Source organism: Tetrao urogallus (assembly GCF_951394365.1).
Source record: "Tetrao urogallus genome assembly, chromosome: 8".
NCBI lineage: Eukaryota > Metazoa > Chordata > Aves > Galliformes > Phasianidae > Tetrao > Tetrao urogallus.
Genome location: NC_136821.1, coordinates 33,371,308 through 33,393,738, shown reverse-complemented (window position 1 = coordinate 33,393,738; position 22,431 = coordinate 33,371,308). Strand labels below are relative to the sequence as shown.

At 38.3% G+C, this 22,431-nt stretch overlaps 1 protein-coding gene across 1 annotated transcript in view; it reads right to left on the bottom strand.

Annotated features, from left to right (window-relative positions):
- SPAG16 (sperm associated antigen 16) overlaps positions 1 to 22,431 on the bottom strand; it is a gene marked incomplete at both ends in the record, with an annotated part of 350,116 nt that overhangs the window by 303,756 nt on the left and 23,929 nt on the right. The window contains one exon of the mRNA XM_079538894.1: positions 20,188 to 20,315. Within this exon, the coding sequence (XP_079395020.1) occupies positions 20,188 to 20,315 (128 nt within the window). The remainder of the gene's footprint in view (positions 1 to 20,187; positions 20,316 to 22,431) is intronic.

Here is a 22,431-nt window from a genome sequence, read left to right as displayed (position 1 = left end):
TTCTGACTGTTCAAGTTCATTGAAAATATTTTCCCAACGCAAGCTTTGCAGCCAACACAAAGTTCAGTCAAAAAGATCATAATCATGAGGAACAAGATCATTTCTACCAGCTATCAAAATGATTTTTGATGGTGATATGCAATGTGAAATATTGAGGAAAAGCGTATTCCTTTTCAGATTTAGTTTGACACAACCCCATTTTGGAGAAGATGTGTCTTCTCCTAAAGGTTCTCTCCTGTCACTGCCATCACTGGTGCTAAAGAGTCAGACAAGTTTTTAAGTTCACCATTCTTTTTCCTTCACTAACTTCCCAAGGCTCCACAGAAAAGCTTCCATTTTCCTGGAATTAGCATTCCAGTTTTAAGGCATTGTCAGAAACCTCAAAAATTGCATTTGCATTCTCGGTATCTAATATACATTAATTTTTCATGTGTAGAAAAGCACTAGCTGTGATCAGCTCAGTAACTGCTTATATAAAAGCACAAAGGATTTACCAAAGTTCCTGTATCACCTGCTTCGTATACAATGTAGTAGTAAACCACATTCTGGGTCCATTACTTTATAATTTATTTGCAATTGCCCCTTACAGACACTGTCCATATTACTCCCCTTAGCATTTTATCATGCCAACTCAGTTCCAGGACAGGTAGTAATTATTCTTCCAAACTCCATATAATGATTAATAATGAAAACAAGTACTTTGCCATGGCTTCTGAAGCGTAGACACAAAGCACTCTATGCGCCAATGCTGGAGAATAATGAATTCTCTCTAACAAAAAGTTGATTATTCGACCACAATACGCGTTAGCCATACACAAAATGTGATCAAGCTGACTAATCTTTGCTGTAACTCAGCATAAATATTTCCAGCATTGCAGAAAGCGATGGTACAGAAGAGGCAATGAGGCACACAGACTGACTTCACAAACAGGACGGTGAAAAAGGAAACCAACAAAAACTACCTCGAGGTGGAAGGAAATCAGTCCTTTATAAATTCATCAAGATACATTATGAAGCCAGAATGGACACCATAAAAACCAGGCCGTTGCACTTCCTTGAATTAATTTACCTGAATCACATATAGCTTAGTAAGACAATCAGCTATTATTTAGAAATTGGCAGAGCATCTGTCAAAATGGAATAAGTTACTGCAAGTACAGTACGACTGTGAAATGCCTAAGTACACTCCCTGTCAAAAAGCAACCCTTCATTTCCAACCCAAAATTTCTTCAGAATCTATTTCCATCTACTGAATCATATTCTGCTTTTGTCTGAAGTAAAGACTCCTAATAGGACCATTTTCTGCTCCCTTTGCAGGCGGTCACTGCCAATGATGGAAATGCTCCTTAATTTAAACTAAGCAGACTACATAGCAGGATGTATTTGTCAAATTTTGACTAGCCTGATATTCCTCACCCTAATCATACCACCATAATAACACAATTTCCCTGGCTTTCCCCAGCATTCCTAGCTAGACCTGTTAGAAGCTCTCCAGCATTCATGCTAGACCTGTTAGAAAGCATCACTTTTTTGCAGAGCACTGCATAGGGACTTGTTGCTCAACTACCTGAAATATTCATTTCCAGCATGACTCTCTTGCTATAACACAGTCTGTTCTGCACAGATGTTTCTAGATAACATTAGCCATTGCTGTAGTTAAAAAAAAAAAATTCATTTGCGTGTAGCTTAAGCCTGTTCCAGATTCCTCTGCCTTACTTAGCTGCCCTCTCTACGAATTAAGCCCTCTCCTCTATGTCATCTATAAACTTTATCAGTAATTCTAAATGCAGCCTGTTCCATATTTTTGAGATCTTTTTCCACGTCGCACATAAAAAGAACACTGAATAGCATGCAACAACTACAACATATCTCTGAAAGGCACCCTGACAATACCTGATGACTCTTTAAGGATTCAGGTCATTCCTTGTCTTACTAGCAGCAATTTTTAGGCTGAATTTGAGTAACAATTGCTTAATGTGGGTAAATCTCCTTTTTACCATCATAGGAAGATTTTTATTAACATTAGTAGTAATTATATGTATATTACTCTAGGGAAGCATCCACAGGCTTCTAGCAGAATCAAAAGGATACAACTGTTTAGTACAGAAGGACGTGAAAGAATGGAACCTGACTCCTACCTAAATTGCAAAGCAAATACTGAGGTGTTGTGCGAGATACCAAAGCTGCCAGATGTTGTTCAACGCTCCAAAACCAGCCCATGTGCTTTCAACAGAAAGATAATCAGTTCACATCAGCTGGGACAGATGGCATGTGGAACCTAAAACGAGTTTTACTCCTAGACCAGGTATGGTTCACCCAATAGATCTGTTGTTGTTTTGTATTTAAAACAGCATCTCCTTGGATAGAATGCAAGTAGCACTTTGTATTGCTTTTGTTATCATTAGCCCTGCTAAACCAACTCAATTTCGAAAAGAAACTAGATTCCATTTGTCTTTTTTTTAGTCTCCCTTGTCACTTTAGAACTTCCCCCTCACACACAGCAGCTTGCAAGTCCATCCCCACTAATTAAGTCAGAAGAAATAGCTGAAACTAAACCTCCACAGCAGCTTGCCCAGCGAGCGAAGCAAAGCAGCTTATCATTTCATTGTTACCCTAGGCACTGCGGTACTGCCTCAACAGTTCCAAAGCCTTTATTGGAGATGCCACACTTCATTCTGCTCATCAGCAGCTATACCACAGGTGTGAAGAACAGGGGCATTAGCTTTATTAATTTTTATGAGTGCTATGTGTCAGTGTATCTCTGTGGGCTCAGAGTAACACTGCCGTCAGCTTTTATGAGATGAAAGTGGTAAAACCCCACAGAATTGACTGGCAAAGGTTTTGAGTCTAATATTTAGATAATACCAGAAATTTATGATGGAGAAAAAGGTAACCCACAAAGCCACCCAGGGTAATAAACTGCCAGGGCACAGGTTGAGTCAGGCTGCTCTAATTCACTGGACACTTCCAAAATTAAAACGTGGACTAAAAGTTTTAGAAAGAAATACAATCTGGATGAAATCAGAAGGAAAAACAGACACGTATTCCAAGTAATTCTGCCTCCAATCATACAGAAACTAGCTACATGCAGAACTAGATCAGAGGAAAATAAAATGAAGAGAAGAATAAATATAACACTCATTCTGGAATCGCATAGATTTACTACATCAAGAAGTAGCTAAGTGTCTTTACGTACCTTCTCAACATTTTAGCTGGAAAGACCATTCAAAAGCACTTTCCCAAAAAGTTTTTGGAGGTGAACATCTGATGTACTCATACACCTGCTAAGATTCACACAAAGTCTCAGACACAATAGATTTTGAATGCAGCTTTAATAGCAGATGAGGTAGAACACCAAAATAATGGTTGAACACTAAGAACAAAACCTGCAGCTGAAACTGTTCCTATTCACAGTGGAACCGTGTTGTTACTATAAAGGTACCTGTAGCTGTGGTGCCCAAGTCATGAGGCAGCCGCTTAAAATATTGCTTTTGGGAGAGTTAAAACACTTCTGGCAATGACACCATTGTCCCCCCTAAAAAGACACATGCACAATCTAGTAAGTCTTGCCAGTTCTTTTATCTGAATCCAAATCTAACCACAGAAACCATGCAGTATCAGCATGGTTCACTTGCAAGATGTTCAAAATACCTAAAAACTCCTGCAGTTTCTGCTCACAGTCGTGAACAGAAGAACTTTTCCTAGGGTCCCTAGAAATTGTATCTGGCTTTCTAACCATCCTTGAGATGCCTGGAGAACACCTTTCAGGCTACCGATGCAGCCAACTAGCTGTCAGTGTAGATACTTGTTACTGCTGAGCAACATCATGTCTTTCCAGTACGTATTTATGATTAAAACAAAACTCACAAAATAACCATTAACAATACAAATAAAGGGGAACTCTGAATAGTTCAGAAACAAAGAAGTACACTGCTCTAGCAATCACTCAATATACAAGAGATGTCACTTCCTGACAAAGAACATGTCATCACAAGCCTGTGCTTTCTTCACTTTTGAACCCCAAAACAACAATCAACACTCAAATTTCAAATGAGCTACAGAACTTTTGCTCCCTCTTCTCTCTCAAAGCAATGCTGTACACACTCAGTGCACACAGAGGTATCAGCAAAATGGCCTGAAAGATTTTGTTCAGATTTCCACTTAATAATAGGGTCAACCAGCCGCTTCTTTGCTTTCCTTCTCTTCTTATTGATATATATATATATATGCACACATTTTTAATTACTTCCTTTCTCCTATCAAAACTAAATCAAAGCCTCCCAATACACCTACTCCACAATATCTTGGTCAAATCACGAATGATTGTATTTCATTTCCTTCCCAAAATATTTTGTAAGTAATCATTACCTGATACTTTGTGAACAGGACATACTGTCCATCTTTCTAGTAAAGTATCCTCTTATTTTGAGGGGTTTTGTTGTTGTTGGACTATCCTTAATATCTTAAACTATTGCTTTCTGCCTTCCCCCCCCCACCCCCTTCCTTCATTTCAGCAGTTAGCAAAGGCTTTTTTCTTGCAACTTCCCCAATTTGTGAAAACCTACAGCAGTTCAAACCCCATTCTTTAGAATTCCTCCCAGGCCCTGATTCATAGGTGGTAAAATTATTTCTAGCCACTATTTGGATATGTCTGAGTAGATTGTCTCTCCCTTACCCACAGTAAACCACACAAAAATATAACGAATCAATTCTAAATCTGCACTTGACTCTCACATCTATTACGAAGTAACTCCTGTTTATGTAAATGCCTATCTTCTGCCTCATCTTGTTGGCATCCTTCTTTTATGTCTTCAGCAAAAGCTTTAGCATAGCAAACCACTTTAAGATATTCCTCATTACAGTACACCCAGCAGGACAGGAGTAGGCAAAACAATATTCCATTGCTATTATTCTAGTTGTGTCACAACTCCTGTCTCAGTCTCCACTGATCTCAACAAGTAAAAGGTCCCCTATGCCTTTTCACATACAAATTCACCCGTAGATTTCTCATTCTACTTTTGTACTTTGAAATTCTAAGCCTATCTTCCAGCTGCTTGTTTTTCAACTCAACTGAAAGCTGTAGCTCTGTCTCACTCAGTTTACTTCAAGTTCACAGTCACCTGCCATGTTCTTAGCTTTTCACTCCGTTACTCTTTTTCCCAGTTTCCATGTTTTCTTGAATGCCTAAATAGTACGTGGAAAACAATCCAGAATGATTATGTCCGTTACGTAACAAAAAAAGACCTGCACTGCCATCCTTCCCATTCTTAAGTACCACTGCAATTGGCACGTATTTCAAAGCGTTCCTGCAGTGAAAATAATATTGTAAGGAGAGAAGGCTCATCAAATTATTTTTTCAGAAAAAAAGCCTTTCAGATGTTGGGCATAAAACCTACTTTCCCTAGCACATCATCTTCAGTTAATCACTCCCAATCAGGAATGCGTGATTGCAAACTCCCGATTGTTGGTATTCAAGCAAACATGGCATCATTACAGCTCACTTTTCATCTGCTTCACAAGATTCACAACCACCTGACCAACTGTCCTCCTCTGTGCTTCTCCATGCTTACACTCCTTTTTGTATTAAGTTGCAAATTGCCTTTTTATTTCCAACCCTCCAAAGATCCAGTCATCTTACCCACAGAGCTGCCTTGTCTTCCTCACCTGTTTCATTCTTTTCTCTCTCATTTCTACCCCTGGCTGTCACACCAACACCGTAAATCATTCATGTCTTTGTTGCGCTCTGCCTTCAATCTGCAGACACTAGAAGCAATATTTGGCAAGAGCTTTCACATATTAAAACTACAAGAAAGAAAAACCCCACAATTTCTACTCAAAGTAACTGCAGTTACTAAAGGCATTTAACAATTTTAAAATATCTTTTTGATGTGATAAGAACCACCACTGGAAATGAGATAAAAGGCTTGGAATGTTTCAGTCAAACTGTACCTCTGGAACCCACAGATTTGCCCAGAAGGAAATTCAGACAAGTCTCACAATCCTAGACCCTAATTAAAGGCAATCCTGTCCCCAGATCAGGCTCAGAAATTTAATGGAATTCCACTGACGATTTTAGTTAGTCCTATTAAAAGACTAAATTTTGTGGCATGGAGAAAAACACAGGATGCATTAAGAACTGCAGCTTGACAACATTTATCAACACTCACTAGAAAGTAACCAACTTCACTTCCACATCCCAATTTCTATATACACATCCCTTTTTCTGTATTGGAAAAAAATAAGTCAAATGCACGTAGATGATGAATTTCAATGAAAGATGACGACATTACGGGATCGCGTTCTTTCACGAGTATCTCAAAAACTAAATGCTTCTCAAAGCAAAGCATATTTATTCATGACCAAAATATCTAAAATAGGACATTTTAATACTTAAAACAGCCACACGTTGCATTCACTTACTAATAAACCATCCAGAAAAAGCAGCTAGCCTAAAACACTTCTGGTCTTTTCTGAAGTCCCAAGTCTCCTACTGAGAGCTGGATGCATCCCTTCATAGAGAGGCTCCTTAAAGACATTCTATGATGCTCTTCCCTTTCAACTCAGGTCATTTCTTCCTTGCGAGCAAAATGGAAGCTCAAATCAAGTCCTAAAGGTTTTCAGTACTGTCTTTGATGTCTACTACACACAGTAATAACAATTATGGGGAAGAAGAATTTATGGCATACAACCCCATTTTTCATGAGAAAAAGGAGAACCAATGCATTGCAAAGGTACAATCAAAGCTAGTCACACAATCATGGTTGAGCATAAGGATCCTAACTCCTCATTTTCATTTGTCTCAATTAAGCTGCACAGAAATTTCTCATCCAAGGTTTCAGTGCTAATACAGACTCGCATTTTCTACGTGCCTGCAACTCTAATGCTGCCTTAGCCACATTTTTCAGAGGCTTCCATCAAGTCAATGAGTACAAAGATGCCCTTTTCTGACCCAGAATCTAAGGAGATTATGAAAAGCAAAGCAAAGAAATTCTTATCACAGAAACTCAAAGGAGTAACACTTCATAAATTCCATGTTTCCTCTTTATAGTTTAAGGCTCAAGAACATAAAGCAATAGCACTGTTTAGAAGATACGAGGATAAAACTGCACTGAATTATCTGTACCGACCTCAGGAAAAAAAATATGGCAGCAGCCAAAGCAACAGTCTAGAGATGTACTCTGAATGTCTACTGAGGAGCCAGTGAACAGATGATCTCAATAAACTGCTTTGCTTGTGGGATGTTTTGGTTCTGATAAATAAGGTATCCGTAGCTGTTACGCACACAGTTTGATAGCTAGGTAAAATAAAATGATTCACACAGCAATAAGTCTTCAGAATTTCAGCTGTCTAAAAACAAAAAGCCCTGAACAAAGTATGCCTTACTGCATTAGAGTGGGACCAGACAGACCTTCTAAATACAATGACTAAATGAAACTTACAGGAAAAAAAACTACTGGTACAAAGCCCTCTACATCTGGACTGCCTCTCACCACTGCCTCAATTAGCCTCAATGTTCCTCGACAGCTTCAACGGTTTTCTGCCTCAGATGAACGAAGGCTTTCAGGATTCTCTAAGAAACCATCACAAATTTGAATTCCCCCTCAGACACCGTCACCCACCATACAGAGAACAGAAACAAAAATGAGATTTCACATCTGTTACTACAGTTCTAACAGCTAATAGCCACAGAGATGATGCTTTGCCCTCACGCATTCTCATTCAGCTTCACCTTCCCTTGCACTGACTTTTTTTTTGATCTCAGGGTGATCCTGTTGACCCAACCAGCAAACAGCAACCACCACAGAAACAAATTACTTCCTGCAACCAACAAAAGAAGAAAAGAGAAAAGGAAACTGGCACAAAACTGGAATCTTGTCAGTGGGAACAAGGCATTAGATCTGTTCAACTGATCATTAAGGTACTAGCTACCCAAAAAATCAGCCTTTGCAATACATTACATAATCAATGACTTGAAACAAAAGTTGGACATTTAACTCATGTTCAGAAAAGATATTAGACAATAACACAAAACCTGTTGGCACACAATCCTGAAAGCTTAAGAACTATTTTGGCACCTACTCCTCCTGGATTCAGGAACAGGAACCTAAACACTTTAGCAGAACTTAAGACACTAATTGCTGCTAAATGCATAGGTGCTACTATAAGAAGAAAAACAGAAAGCCTTAAAACCCTCCAGTAAATGGTCTGTGTGGTTGAGTGCGTGGCTAAAGCACTCAAGAGCACTCCTCTTCATGATTAAGAGGATAGAAATTAGGTAGACTTCTCATTATTAAATTCAGGTATATTTTATTTGTGTAGCTAGTAACCAAAATAGATTTGAGGCAGACTCACCAAAACAGAGCTCTAAAATAACTAAGATCCGCACAGCTGTGTCAGTAATATACCGAACAAAACAATCCAATGACATTAATGTGATATTCAAATACATTTGCATGGAAAAAAAAAATTACACTTAGCTTCATTCTTACACTTGACTTCCTTCTTCTCATTGCTTCCATTATAATATAACTTCTGACATGAAATTCATGAGAGTCTTGTATTGATTGAATTCAGTCATCAAAACAGCATTTGAACTATTAGGGACAATTCTCAGAATTCTGAAGATTCCAATTTAAAAGCTTCCCTCAAACTTATAAATTGTTAAAGAAAGGCTTTTTTCCTCCAAAGAAACAAAAGAATTGTTTCAAAAGATGGACTCTAAGACCACCTAAGGTACGGCATAGAAGCTGATACAAGCAAGTGAGAGCAGTGTCCCACACAGGTGCTGGCATGTTGTAAGCTCCCAAGCACAGCTGTGGCATGCTCAGCTTGATTTACTGGCAGAGGCTGTTGAGTCATGCAGAATGCCAGATGGTGGATAGCAGCTCTCTGTGCGCGTATCCTGATAGAAACCACACACGGATTGAAAAGACCACTTTGCTATCACTCTCAAACAAAAATTAGGTTAACTTTGTACCGAGGTGAAGGACTTACACAGGCATTTTAGAAGTTTGGTTGGTTGTCTTTCAGGGAAGAGCAGAGTAGCTATCCAGCAAGATGTGGGATGTACCCAATTAACTTTAAACCTCATCCAAGTACTATCAAGCCTTCCTTCCCCTCTCGTTGTTTTTACATTCACACAGTTTGTGAAGTACTTAATTAGTACATAATAGGCTGCTTTCCATTTCAAAACAAACAAACAAAACGCTAAAAATAAACAAGCTCCAGCAAAGCCCTTTCAGCTTCTCTTCCATGTTAATTCCAAAACCATTTCAGCCTGGGTGGATTTTTGAGATCAAAGTCTACATGATCAGGTGGTTCAGAGCTTTGGTAGCAGGTAAAAATTGCCTATTAACTGATTAGTTTGCAAAACAGAAGGGAGACAAAGATCAGATCCAGGGAAGTTTAGCCAACAGCAAAGAACATGAGAAGCAAAATAAGAAACTGACAGAGCCTCTAAAGCGGAACTCTACAGAACATCTCTTTCAAATTATTATCAAGTTCAGACAAAAGCAATCTCTTAACAACTATACATTACAAAACTACAAGAACCAAATGCTTCAAGTGACATTCTTCTTCTGCAAGGGATAATCATTAAAAGTAAAGATACCTCCCACGTAATGCTATAATGTGATGGAAGGCAGAGCAATAATAGCAGGGCAACAAAGCGCTAAGCTGCAGAAAATAAGGACAAGCCCAAATGTAGCAGCCGTGGATGCAAAAACAAAGAAAGAAAATCTGCTTACCTTCAGAAGGCCTCAGGTAGGTTGGGATCTCCAGCAAAATCCCCTCACTACCACTGCCAAGCCTTAAATGAGGGCTGGGAAGGGGTGGATCCTGGCTCCATCCCTTGCAATCACTCAGATACATTACATGCACCTGAGCTGGCCCTGCCTTCCCACCAGGTGCTCAATCACCACTTCAGGCTGTGACCTTCAAGCTGTGACCTAGCATTCCCACTATACTCATATTTAGTTTCTATCCTGACAACTACTTTTTATATTTAGATTAATGCTAAACCAAGGATAATAGTGTGATCCATGCTGAAACACAAGTGGTGTCTATTATAGAACCATGGACTAGCATGGAACTTAAGGATCACTGCGCTGCTCTATTTCATCTGCCAAAGAGGGAAGCCTAGAAAATTTCTTTACTACTGAGAACATCTTTTTACGGCCATTTTCTTACACTATAGGTGGGAAAAATGCATAAATGAACACGAGACACAGCATGTGCATTGTTACTAAATTACTACAAAAGCTGAGTATCATACCTAAACTTAAAAACACCACTATCAATATACATCACAAGTGTGGAAATGTATACAAAGAAGTCTCAGTTGAACAAACTGTACTGTTGCACGTGACTGGACTTTTTAAAACAGTGCAGTGTTCTTTTCCTCTTTTTGTACCTTTTAACCTATGGAAACTTGTGGAAATTGCTATTGATGTTTAAATCACAGCAGACAGTCTCAATTTTTGCTGTATTACTTCAAGAGAACAATTTCTTTACTGGCACTGCAGAACCCATTTTGTAGGTTTGTTATGCTTGTTTGCTTTCTAGCATGAGTGAAGCATTCCTGAAACAATAAAAGCTTCTTTGGATGTGTAGTAAATGTCTGACTGGCTGATCTGCTTCAGATGATCTACAGTGTGTAACGTATTACCTGAACTGTATACACCAAATAAAAACTCTGCAAACATAATAAATACAGGAAAGTACCACAGAGTAGAAGAGAGTAACAAGAAAATCTGCCAGATGAGTTTGTGGTAATACATGTATAACATCAGCAAGGTTTGGTTGGTGTTCTAAGCAACAATATTCTATAGCAGCATTTCAAGTTTTTATAAATATGTTTTTTTTAAACTTAGGACCTTAGCTCAAAGAACTTAGAGCACTTACAAGAAGTAGAAGAGTCACCTGTAACTGCTAGTGAGAAGAAAGGAGGACTCAAAGGAAACAACAAAAGACTGAGTGGTGTTTCTCCCAAAGACAAAGCTGTAAGAGATGGTCCCAAACGTCCACGGGAAGAAATCAGACTGCTCTTGTTTAAATCCCAGTATGCTTCCAATGGAATGGGAAAATACAACAAAACTGTGGTCTCCTGTAGAAAGTATGTTGGCTAGCGGCTGTACTTCATACAAGCGATTGCCTTTAGGCACAAAAGACTTCATCCACTCTCACTGTCTGAACAGCCCCTGCAAATGAGTTCCATCCCACCTGTATACACGTTGTATAGAGAGGATTCCAGGAGGAATCCTTCACCAAGGGACCATTCCTCAGGAGATCAAAGCCCTTACCTGCAAGTAGTGAAGGTATTACCATCGTACAGCTGTTCAGAATGCTACTTAATAGAGCACCAGCTGAATTCAAGGACAAGCACGAGGCAAGTACAAATAGTGGTGAACAGCAGCAGCCTCAACGGGCCTTTCTTAAACAGGGCAAGGCCAATGCTTGGCTTTCTGCTGTCCCACTGAAGAAGACTGTTGGACCTCAGTCTCCTTACTGGCTCATTTCAGCTACTGCATATAAGAGAAAAGAAAATCAGCAACACCATGCTTACACTGAAACAACTTGTCTTAGTCGTAACCAAACTTTTCAGGCTCACATTTGAACTGGAAATCTAATTATGAAAAGCCCTGTGACCATTATTATTGCCTTCCTAATAATGTGACGCTCCAAAGAAAAACAATGAACTTTTCTGGGGAAACAGTCTGATTATTAATTCATAAGCTGTTTGGAATACAGCTTTAATGTTTTATTTCATTGCATATCCACAGCATTCAACAAAAACAATTAAAACTATTTTCTACTCCCAGAAGTCAAGCATTATTTGAGCATACAAAACAAACAGCCCTGAACATGATGAGCAGCACATGTTCCTGCCACGGCACTTGCAGTGTAGTAGAGAGACTTGTTACCATGAAGACTAAACACTAACGCTGAATTTCATTTTCCTTAGTGATGCTTACATATGCAAAGGCTTTGTTTAAATATTGGAAAAAGACTGAAACACCCAAATCCATAACTTAGTATAAAATAGTTAATTTCAAAAATAAATATCACAGTTAGTTAGCACCTGAGCCCTTCCTTCAAGATTTTAAAGTCTGAGTGCTTATTTTGCATTTCAGTCACATTTCTGTAATTTGAAAGGGATCCAGTTTCATGGATGAATAATTTAAACAGAACCAAATTAAAATGGAAAAACAGAAAACAATTAACATTGTTAGCTTTGGTCTGACTTAATCGACATTAAAGTTGTTGGTTGTTTTTTTTTTTTTTTTGGAGAAAATATCATGCAGTAATTCACACACTGCTCTGCCTTTGAACTGTATCCCTGAACAGCAGTGTAAGTTAACCACTAAATTTTATGTTACAAACGGCTCTTCTGGAAGCAATCTTCTTTAAACATAGTGGTGATTATTATTCCCCCCCACATCAAGTGCCGTTAGCATTCTGAACATTTTGACTTACAACTGCATATCAACTACAATTAATTGTAATTGATGCATTATGTGTATTTTATTAATACCTAAAAATAACAAATCAGATCGTAGTTACACATCTTCAGTAAACAAAAGAATGATAATTGCAAATAGACTTCTGTGGAGTTTTTTCTTCCACTCTCGCATGGAAAAAAGTCCCTTAGTAAAAATGTATATTTTTTGGCTGTAATGAGCTCTGTAGCAAAAGCACCATGGCCCAGGTACCTGAAAGATGCAATGCCGTAAGTCCTGTCCGGTTCTCGTAGTAGTGGTTTCTATTTCCTTTAAAGAATATGTGCCACAGAAATAAATTAAACACCTTAAAAAGCATTACAACTGCAGTTACAAAGAAATGTACTGGCAGAAGCTTGTTTAGTGACATTTCAACTGAGAATGTTAAAGAAAGCGTGCTGTAAGCATGGTACCTTCCTTTGAGGAGGAACCAGAACCATTCTCATCCTTGCATCCTCTCCAAAATTCCCAAACAATTGCTGAGAGAATTGTTAAGGTTTTGACGCTTTAACTAAAGGGAAAACAAAGCATTATTCCACAGTTAATGAAATTACTTGACTACCGTCTCAAAGGCCTAACAATGCTGACAACGCTGACAGTTGTACAAGCATAATTCTGTCACCCGCTGCGTGCGCTTTGTATGGGGGCTCTTGTTGTGCTGTCAAGTTCTCTCTTAAATCATGCAAAGCCAAAGCCTGCCATAAAGCACAAAGCAAATGAGAGCACACTGCGGGAAATCCTGCAGGATAAGGAAACACTAAATACAGCAACTCTCTTCCCATCTGACAGGGCTGTCCTGAGGAACACAGCGACAGCAAAGCTATTTTTTGACACTTAACTGATTTATCAAGCTGTCTCTGGTGGCTGCTGCTTTTATTCAACATAATTTCAATAAGTCACTTTTCCAGGAAACTGAAGCATTGGCATATTAACACAACCGAGGTTTTATCATTTGCACCTCTTGTAAAACGTGAGGGCAGCTCCAAAAGAAACGCCTCCTATTTTACGATGTTGACATCAGAGGTGGATGTTGGTGGTATGGCACCTTCCACCAATATCCCATCGCATAGATAGAGCCTTCCACCAATATCCCATTGCATTCTGCTGCCACGTGACAGGTGGCAGCAGACAAGCAGGCTAACAGAATGCTGCCTGACATGGAAGCTTCAACGCATCGAAAGGAATGTTGGCAACACTGCAGTATCACAAAGCTTGCCGCCAGGTGGGCTCCACAAATGCTCACAAAGGAGAAGAAAGAACACCACATGTTTGTCACGACCTATTGAACCAATGTGAGCCAGAAGGTGACAGTTTCCTGAATGACATAATTACTGGTTATGAGACGTGGTGTCACCACTATGAGCCAACATCAAAACAGAAGTCCCTAGAGTGGCAACGTGTGAATTCCCCATTGAATGAAACGTTCACGACAACACCTTTAGTGGGTAAATTAATGGGCACTATCCTGTGGACAAGAAAGGGATGACTCTTCCACATTTCCTGGAACCTGGACAAACCATCAACTGCAACTGCTTTATCACGGCACAGACTAAGCTGAAGGCTCGAACTTCCACAGTCAGGCCAGAGAAGTCAACTTTTTCCTGGGACACGATAACGCCAGGCCCCAGAACAGTCTGAAGTCTGTGGAGTACATTGCCAAATCTCGGCTGGGCTATCCTATCATACCCACCACATCTGGTGCCTTATGACTTCCAGCCAATGAAAGATGGACTGCATGGGCAGAGTTTCTAGCAATGACACCATCGTAGCAGTTGTGGAACAGCAGGTCACCTCCACTGGCACGGATTTTCACAAGCATGACACGCGGCCTCTTGTTCAGCACTGGTGAAAACGCAACCAGTGCTGGTGACTATGGTGAGTAATTGTTTTGTAGCTGAGAATTTACTCTATCAAGTAGTGGCAACATACTGTTCTTTTTATCTGTTGCAGTGTCCATGGAAACAGATAGGAGCCATTACTTTTGGAGCAACATACTTCAGAGCAAGGATGAGATTCACAGCTTCCCGATAGGCGTGCTATTTTTCTGAAATCAGTCACAGCACTTGTGTTCAACTACACAGAAAAAAATACATGAATATGTAAAGCGTATCTTCAATTAGATCAAATAAATCTTACTTTCCAAAACTCTTCTGTATTGTTTTCCTTCTCAGAGGCCTGTTATTTTATTATGCTTAGCAATATGTAACGACTCAGAATAAGCAGTGTTCTTCAGCAGAAAGAAACCCTTTGATAACTCTGCAAGGTAATTTCATCAAGGGCCAATAGTTTAAAGAATCAAATGTAATTATTTTCAGAAAGGCACGACTTTCAGTGTCTTAAGAAAGCTGCAGTGATGGATGGAAAATTGTATCTGTGTTGTCTTTAAGTTTTCTTGCGGGTGTTTTTCTTTATATATATATATTTTTTTTTTTTAAGATCTTACACATTTTTTCCCCTATGTAGGTGTGACACATTTAGAAAAATATTTCGGCAAAACCTAAATTTAAAGCTAGCATCACATTTAAAAGCATACATTTCAGCTAAGAAGAAAGGTTGTTTGTTTTTTTTTTAAACTATTTTCAAATTTATTGTAGGAGCTTAAAAAAAGTGTGTTATCTGATAAACAGACAACAAATAAATTAACTAAGGAACATTTTTGGCTTACACTCAGTGGATCATATTCTTAAAATCTGAGTCACAGAACAGCAATTTCCTAAGTAGAAGAGGTATAATACTCTAATTATGATTGTGCTTGTCTTCTTCATACCCACTACCATCACAGCAACCCCCAGCTCCCACTCCATACCTGATGGCAGTCCTTTGGACAAGGTGCTGTTCGTGCTCTAAGTCTGGAGTCACAGCCATGCTCACTGGTTCTCACATAAACATTTACAGCTGGCGTATCATCTCACTGCCTCCCTGTCTGCAGACACTGACTTGTGCAACTCCCCTATTCTCTGCCATTGAGTCTAACTAATGGTAGATGATGATTTTGACATCACTGTTCTTTCATATGAAGTTAAAAGGAGTCTGCTTCTTAAGAGCAAGGTGGAGGTATTTTCTGCCAAAGCACAGTTTTTTGGTAAACCTAATAATGGCAGGGAAGAAAATCCTCTGCTGGTTGGTCAGTGATTCTCTTCTCCCAACTACACCAATGTTATTCCTCAGACAAACCTGTCTGCCCTGTTCCACTGACAGGAGCTCCCGAGGCAATCGGATCCAGAACTGCACCATACTTACTATTATGAATTTAATATGCAATCTCAAGTTCTCTTATTCCTTACGGGAGTTTGACCTTATTACTTCCTGTTCTATCACATTATTTTCTTTTTTTTTTTTTTTTTTTCAGAATTCATTTACATTTTAAATATTAGTCTTTTTTTCCCCCCTCTGTAAACAGTGCAACTTTCACCCTTTCTTTCACAACTGAGTTCCACAGACTTCTAATCATTCTTGCTGCTCTGATGTAGGTGCAACATTTCTCCCACAAGGGAGAACTGTGAGCCAACTGAACGTGACTCTGCGCTCAAAGCCACGCGAACAAAGCAAGAGGGTTATTTCACATTCTCTGTACAACATCTTTGGTTTGCACTGCAGTACAGCATTAAGCTATTTTGCAATGTGTCACTGTTGATTTATGCTAATTTTGTTTTATATAAAACAAACGCTAGATTCTATTCTAAAGAAACAGTATTTAATCAACTGCTTATTTTCATCTTGATCCACGTTTGTACAGTTGGCTGTTTTTGTAAAGGTAGAGTTCTGAACCTTTTCTTACATTGCCTTCTCCCCCCCCCCCCCATAAATTCTCCAATGGGTCAAGTTTTGAATCGCACTCCTGTCCTCAGCTGCACTTACTGTTGCAGTCAAGCCCAAACAGAATAAACTGGTTTGCAAATTTAGTCAGAGTATTTCATTTCCCACGTCATTAATGAAAACATATCCCTACAAATGCCCACTCGATACAGCTGTGTGTTATTTCCATCTGTCTTCCATTCATTAAGAAAGTTTTCATCAGGTCAAATTTCCACAGATGCTTATAAGAATGACCCGAGAGACAGTAACCAAAGCTTTATTAAAAACATAGAAGGACTCACAATTAACAAGAAGATATAAAGCAATAACATTTACTGCTTCTCCTCTATCCACAGCATCTCCTGTTTCTTCCATGTGTGCAGACATTTTCACTTTTCCAATCCAGAATTCTTGGGAAATTTCAACTTCTATTACCAGTTTATAATTTCTTTTTACTTAGTTCCTCATCTGATATGCAGGCATGTATTTTCTTTCTCATACTCTTGAATGAAACCTTTCGTAATTCTATCTTCTTTGGGATCTGACTGGAAATCTATCCCAATAAAGGACCAGAAAAATAAGAACACCTGACTTATCTGTCAATTTTCTTCCCTCTACTGAAAATGAAATCAGTACCTTCCTGCTAATTTTACTGCAAACCCAAAATGATTGCCTATTTCATTTACCACCCTTTCTATTTCTCCAATTCCGCTCCAATATGGCTTACGTATTTACATATACCTTATAGTCAAGCTCAATAATCTGATCAAGAAATCATTTATTTTAGCTTCTCTTCTGTTTCACAATACAGAAACAGTGGAGCTTCTAAATTTTGTACACTGTCTTGCATACAACTGAGGAGAAAACTGAGTTTCGTGCATGCAAGCATGTGCTATTAGGCCTCCAAGCCTTATGAATTACAAAAGCTAGCAGTTACTTATGATCACTGGATTTCACTTGTGTAATTTCTTTAACGTGCCACTCACCATAATTTCCAAATCCATTCCACAGAGATGGGTAACATCTCAGTCACCAGAAACGTCTCGTGCCCCTTTTGATAAAGTTTTATACCAAATAAAATTCCAGAAAATGAAACTGCGTCATAATAGATTGTATGTGGAAACTGAATCACCTTGATACAGAGAAGCTGCAATTGCCCTGCTAGTATAACTAACAGAAATCAAACAGAAAACATAGTCTGTGGGAACCTGACAAAAATTAGTAAGAATAACATAAAACTGAAAAATAAAATTTCTAGCTAATAGTGGAAGTCAAATTATCAAAGCTTCCTTAATTTTAATGATCTGTAAGCGCATTTTAATTTATTCGAACGTTTAAAGCAGTACTCTGAGCTAATTAATAATCTAATAATATTGATGCTATCGATACTGGCTTTTTAAGAACTAGATAAGTAATCAGTTCAGCCTAATTGCCTGCTACTGGGTGATTGCAGTCTCATAAAATAACATTTCAAAATCAAAAGAATGCATCTCTCAAAAAAACTTCCAGTTGTTTTTTCACTACTTCAAGGATCAATTTCACCTCAAAGGGACATTAGCTTTTAAATTACACGTCAGCTAATACGGCATATTACAGTAACACAATATATGCCTGTCCTTCGAGTCAATGTTCTACCTCAGCTATGAGTCATATTTGCATCTACTTAGAAGTAAGCAGAGGCATTTCTGACATCATTATTTAGCTACAAGACACAGAAAAGACTTGAAATCATTTTAATTTCCATAGCTGTACAGCTAACACAAACATTTATAATTGTGGCTCAAGGATATAACTCCAGGACAATCTATTTGCTTTCAACTACACTCCTTACTTCATTTGTGGTATAAAGCCTAAATTTAAATTTCTGTAAGCAATTCCACCCCCCAAAATACATTCAGAGAGCTCCTGTCATCACTACAAACGAGAACAAAAACACTGCTTATAGTGTATTCTTTAATACAGACAAAGCCTCATTGAAATTGAGCACTATATGAAAAAAGCTAAGTCACACTGAAGAGACAGTCAAATTGATCTGATCTTTTGATATGGGCCAAAGGAGATGAGGCAGCATATACAAGTTCTATTCCAAACGTCACATCAATTGACCTGAAGAGGGCAGGGGGCTCATTTACTCCCAATCCTTTCCATGGGAACAAACACTTTGCAAGCCAAAATGTTTAGCACAAATATGCTATTTATAAAGTTATTAGATTAGTACTATAATTCAATAAATGCACACTACAGGACAAAGTTGTGAGAGTGCGTTTGTTTTAAGCAATCTTAACTTGCCCCATACAGCTTCATCATTTCCTCTGATGTTTATGTGAAGTGGGAAAAAACAACCCACGTGATATAATTCTCAGAACCAATCCGTTATTAACCTCATACCTAAAATCTAAAATCCATCAGTCAAGACAAAAAATCCAGCACATTCAAACTAGGTTCTGATGTCTTATTTCTGGACTTGCTCCAGTTTTTTAATCAATTGATTAAATAAAGACATCTGGGCCTCTGTTAGGAGTCATTTGGGAACCTGAGATCTGCAGAAGCACAGATGCTTGCCAGAACCAGTCAACTAACAGTGCTCATGAATTTCAAGAACAAGAGCAAGCCAGACAGGCAGACTACCCAAGTTTATATATTCTGGGGGCAAAACATAACTCCACTAAAATTTACTATAAAAGTAGTGATGACTTCAGTAGGAGCAGGAACAAAAATGGGATTCTGTAAGCCAAGAAATACTCATCTGTTCACAAGTCAAAATGAAAGAAAGAGACATCTAAGAGTCTGAGATGAACACTTCTAAGCACTGGATGAAGAACACAGAAGGTGAAAGGGACTGGCAGGTGACTCAGTAATACTCAAAGAGTAATAGGTGGGCAAACAGTAGAGATGGAGTTACTTCCATGAGAAGGAGGTGTTTTAAAAGCAAGACTATGTATAAAAAATTTGGAGACATTGAAAAGGGATGAAAAAAGAAATACATCAATATATATTTTTTAAAGCAGAATTACACTGCTGGTATCAACAAAATAAATGCTCTCAAATAAAAAAAAAAACAACAGATAAAATGTACAAAAAACTAGAGACGTATCTTAGAGGAGATATGAAAGTTTACTCAAGTTGGTTCTCACTACAACACCCTAAACAGAAATAGTGTTGTGCTTTCTGCAGGAACACATCAACCCTAACACTGGTTCCCAAATGAGAAAAATAAGCCAGAGCAACATTTCTAAGAGCCTAAAAATTCCACATTTTAGAATGTTTACCTCGATCTTTACTATTACAGAGCCCCCAAATGTAATTTTAAAATCAAGAAAGAAAGAAATAAACCAAGTAAAGAAAACAACTATTCCAACAACTAAAAACATTCTGTTGGGAATTCTTTTTTGTACAACCTGCAAAATGTAACAGCAGCACATCTTGGTACACTCAAGTTAAGAAAATACCAGGGTCAATTAATAATTCACCTTGTTTTTCTTCCTTTTACTACCCTAGATCTAATACCATTTAAAAAACAATTGAAACAATCTGAAATGCTTGAGAAGTCTTACGGAACACATCGAGATTTCTCCCAAATTACAAAAAACACAGAACAATATGCATTAATAGGCAGTGCTCTTTGTGGGGTGACTACATCAGGCTTTTGAAAAGTAGTTTGCTGGCCTCAGCTCCTAAGAGGCTCTATCATTCCCTGAAAAATTACTCCCCATAGAATCTCACATTAAAAAATTAGAATTTGATACCTACTGACCTACTTATGTTCATGAAACATCTGTCACTACGGAATAGACCGCTTTCAGCCACGTTGGACAGCATCTTCCACCACAGCTTACTCATCATATCTAGCATAGGTTACATTAGATACTGAGCAGCTAAAAAGAAAGGTGCATACCTTTGGATATCTCCTCTTCTCTGAATCTTGAACCGGACCAGCATCAAGCATTTTTTGCTGCCTTGCTTCCTGAAGAGCTTTCTGAGTGGAACCTTCCAAACCCTTCTTCCTTTCACATTCATGGCCAGCTATAAAACAAAACCCAAGATAAGTGTCATCAGGTTTTTTCACTTCCCTGAAAAATGTCTCTTGATATCAACTAGACATAAAAAGTTTCAGCAGAAACTCTGCTTTAAATAGAAAGATATCCAAGGTTACTGCAACATACATTTTAAGTATTCCAAGAAGCCATATAACTAACAATCCACTAATTGCTTTGTTGGGACCTATTTCAGTTTAAATAATAGGTAGCTCCGATTTCGCCCTCAAAACATTGTAATAATTTTGAATCTTTCTGTACAGGACAGAGTCACAATAAAATGGAATGCCATTCATCATCTCACTGCATCCTACCTAATATCTACCACAAACGCATTCGTCTGATTTACAACTTACATTGCTTTTTACTTCTTTGCCCTTTCTCAAAACACACCTTTCAAACAAGCAATTACTTACACATGGACAACAGCACAGAAATCCTAAGCAGTTAAAGTAGCTGTAAATTGTCAGAATAGGTGGTAGGGAATACGAGGAAAGATATGGCTCACATGTACCACCACACAGCAAATCTGCCAGTAACCAGCAGAATAGATAGCATTCTTCAACACCCTCAGCAGTGGCAGCTTCCATGCATCTGAGTACAGTCCATTTCTATCCCTGTATCTCGTTACAACAGCCTGCACCATGTACACACAATAAGAAAACGTGCAATTCCAACAGGGTTTGGACAGCTATATTGCTCCAGAAACAGATTACACAGCTAAAATCCAAGTTGAAACAATTAGTTAACACCACACGTCTAAATGTTTACAAGACAATGTGAGTAAAACCTTGACCACAAAATAGATGCTTTGTCTTTATAGAGGAAAAAAGAAATGAGAAAACCCTCTCTACTGTTACTAGTTGTTGGTGACCCTGCCCACAGCAGGAGGGTTGAAATTAGATCATCTTTGAGGTCCTTTTCAACCCAGGCCATTCTATGATTCTCTTGAGACAAAAATAATGGATTTAAAAAGTAAAAAAAATTCCTATATATCAAAACAAAGTAAAATTAATTCATACAAACAGCTGTGCCTGGTCTGACAAAATATCTCTATTCTCACTGCTTCGGAAGTTAAATCTACCATCACAGACACCTTAAATAACTTTCTGTCTGAGAAACTGCATAATGGAAAACACTTTCCTAAGCAAACACTTCCTCCCTCACTCAGCAACTGCTACCAGTGGGGCCTCTGAAGCGCACATACTTGTAAATGAACACAGAGTTACCATAGTTGAAGGGCTCTGAAATCTGAAGCCATTCAACAACAAGAAGCCAAACTGCATTGAACCATTAGGATTGCATTAAGACGAGAACAGCTTGTCTTTGTAGATCTTGTATTCTGATTGCACCGCAGCTAGAACTGGGACAACTAGGTTTAGCTACTTTAGCCAGTGGCTTTTAAATTTCTTTTTTACATGACCTTCTAAGAGCAATTACAGCAGATTGAAGAAAGGAAAAGAACAGTTATCAGGCTCAGCAATGAGGCAGTTCAACCATGACTAAAGAAGCTCACCGAGTTCAACTTTTGAATATAATTGGGTAATAAATAAGCAGTTCCTGTTCTCAGAAAATTCAAGAAACACACTGAGCAAATAACAGCTCTACAAGATGTTCAGAGAACCAGCTGTTAGAAAAGCACGCAGCCAGGTTTGTAAGTAAACCATGACCAAAATAGCTTAGTTCTTTCAAGCAAAAATGTTTATTTTTTTTCCTTACAGAACTACTTAACATTATGCCTTGATCCATAAGTAGGGATGCAAATGATCTGTTAATATCTATCAATATCCTAAAAAATAATAATAAAAATAAAATTAAAAAAACTGTGAATTCTCTTTGATAATTAGATTTCTCTATGTATGATCATGGCACCATTTTTCTGAACGGCTTTAATGCAAGTGTTCTTGCAAAAAAACATCCAAACCTTTTTAAAAATTATCTCAAAACATAAAATCAAATTACACCAATTTATCTTTCAGAACTGACTTATGAGTGCAAGTAGAAAGATTCTACCAAATGGCCAAGTCCTAATCCTGAGCACAAATGAATTTCTCTATAACTGTTAACTGTTCTTCCTGTCAACTCTAAACAAGGCGAGTGAACAG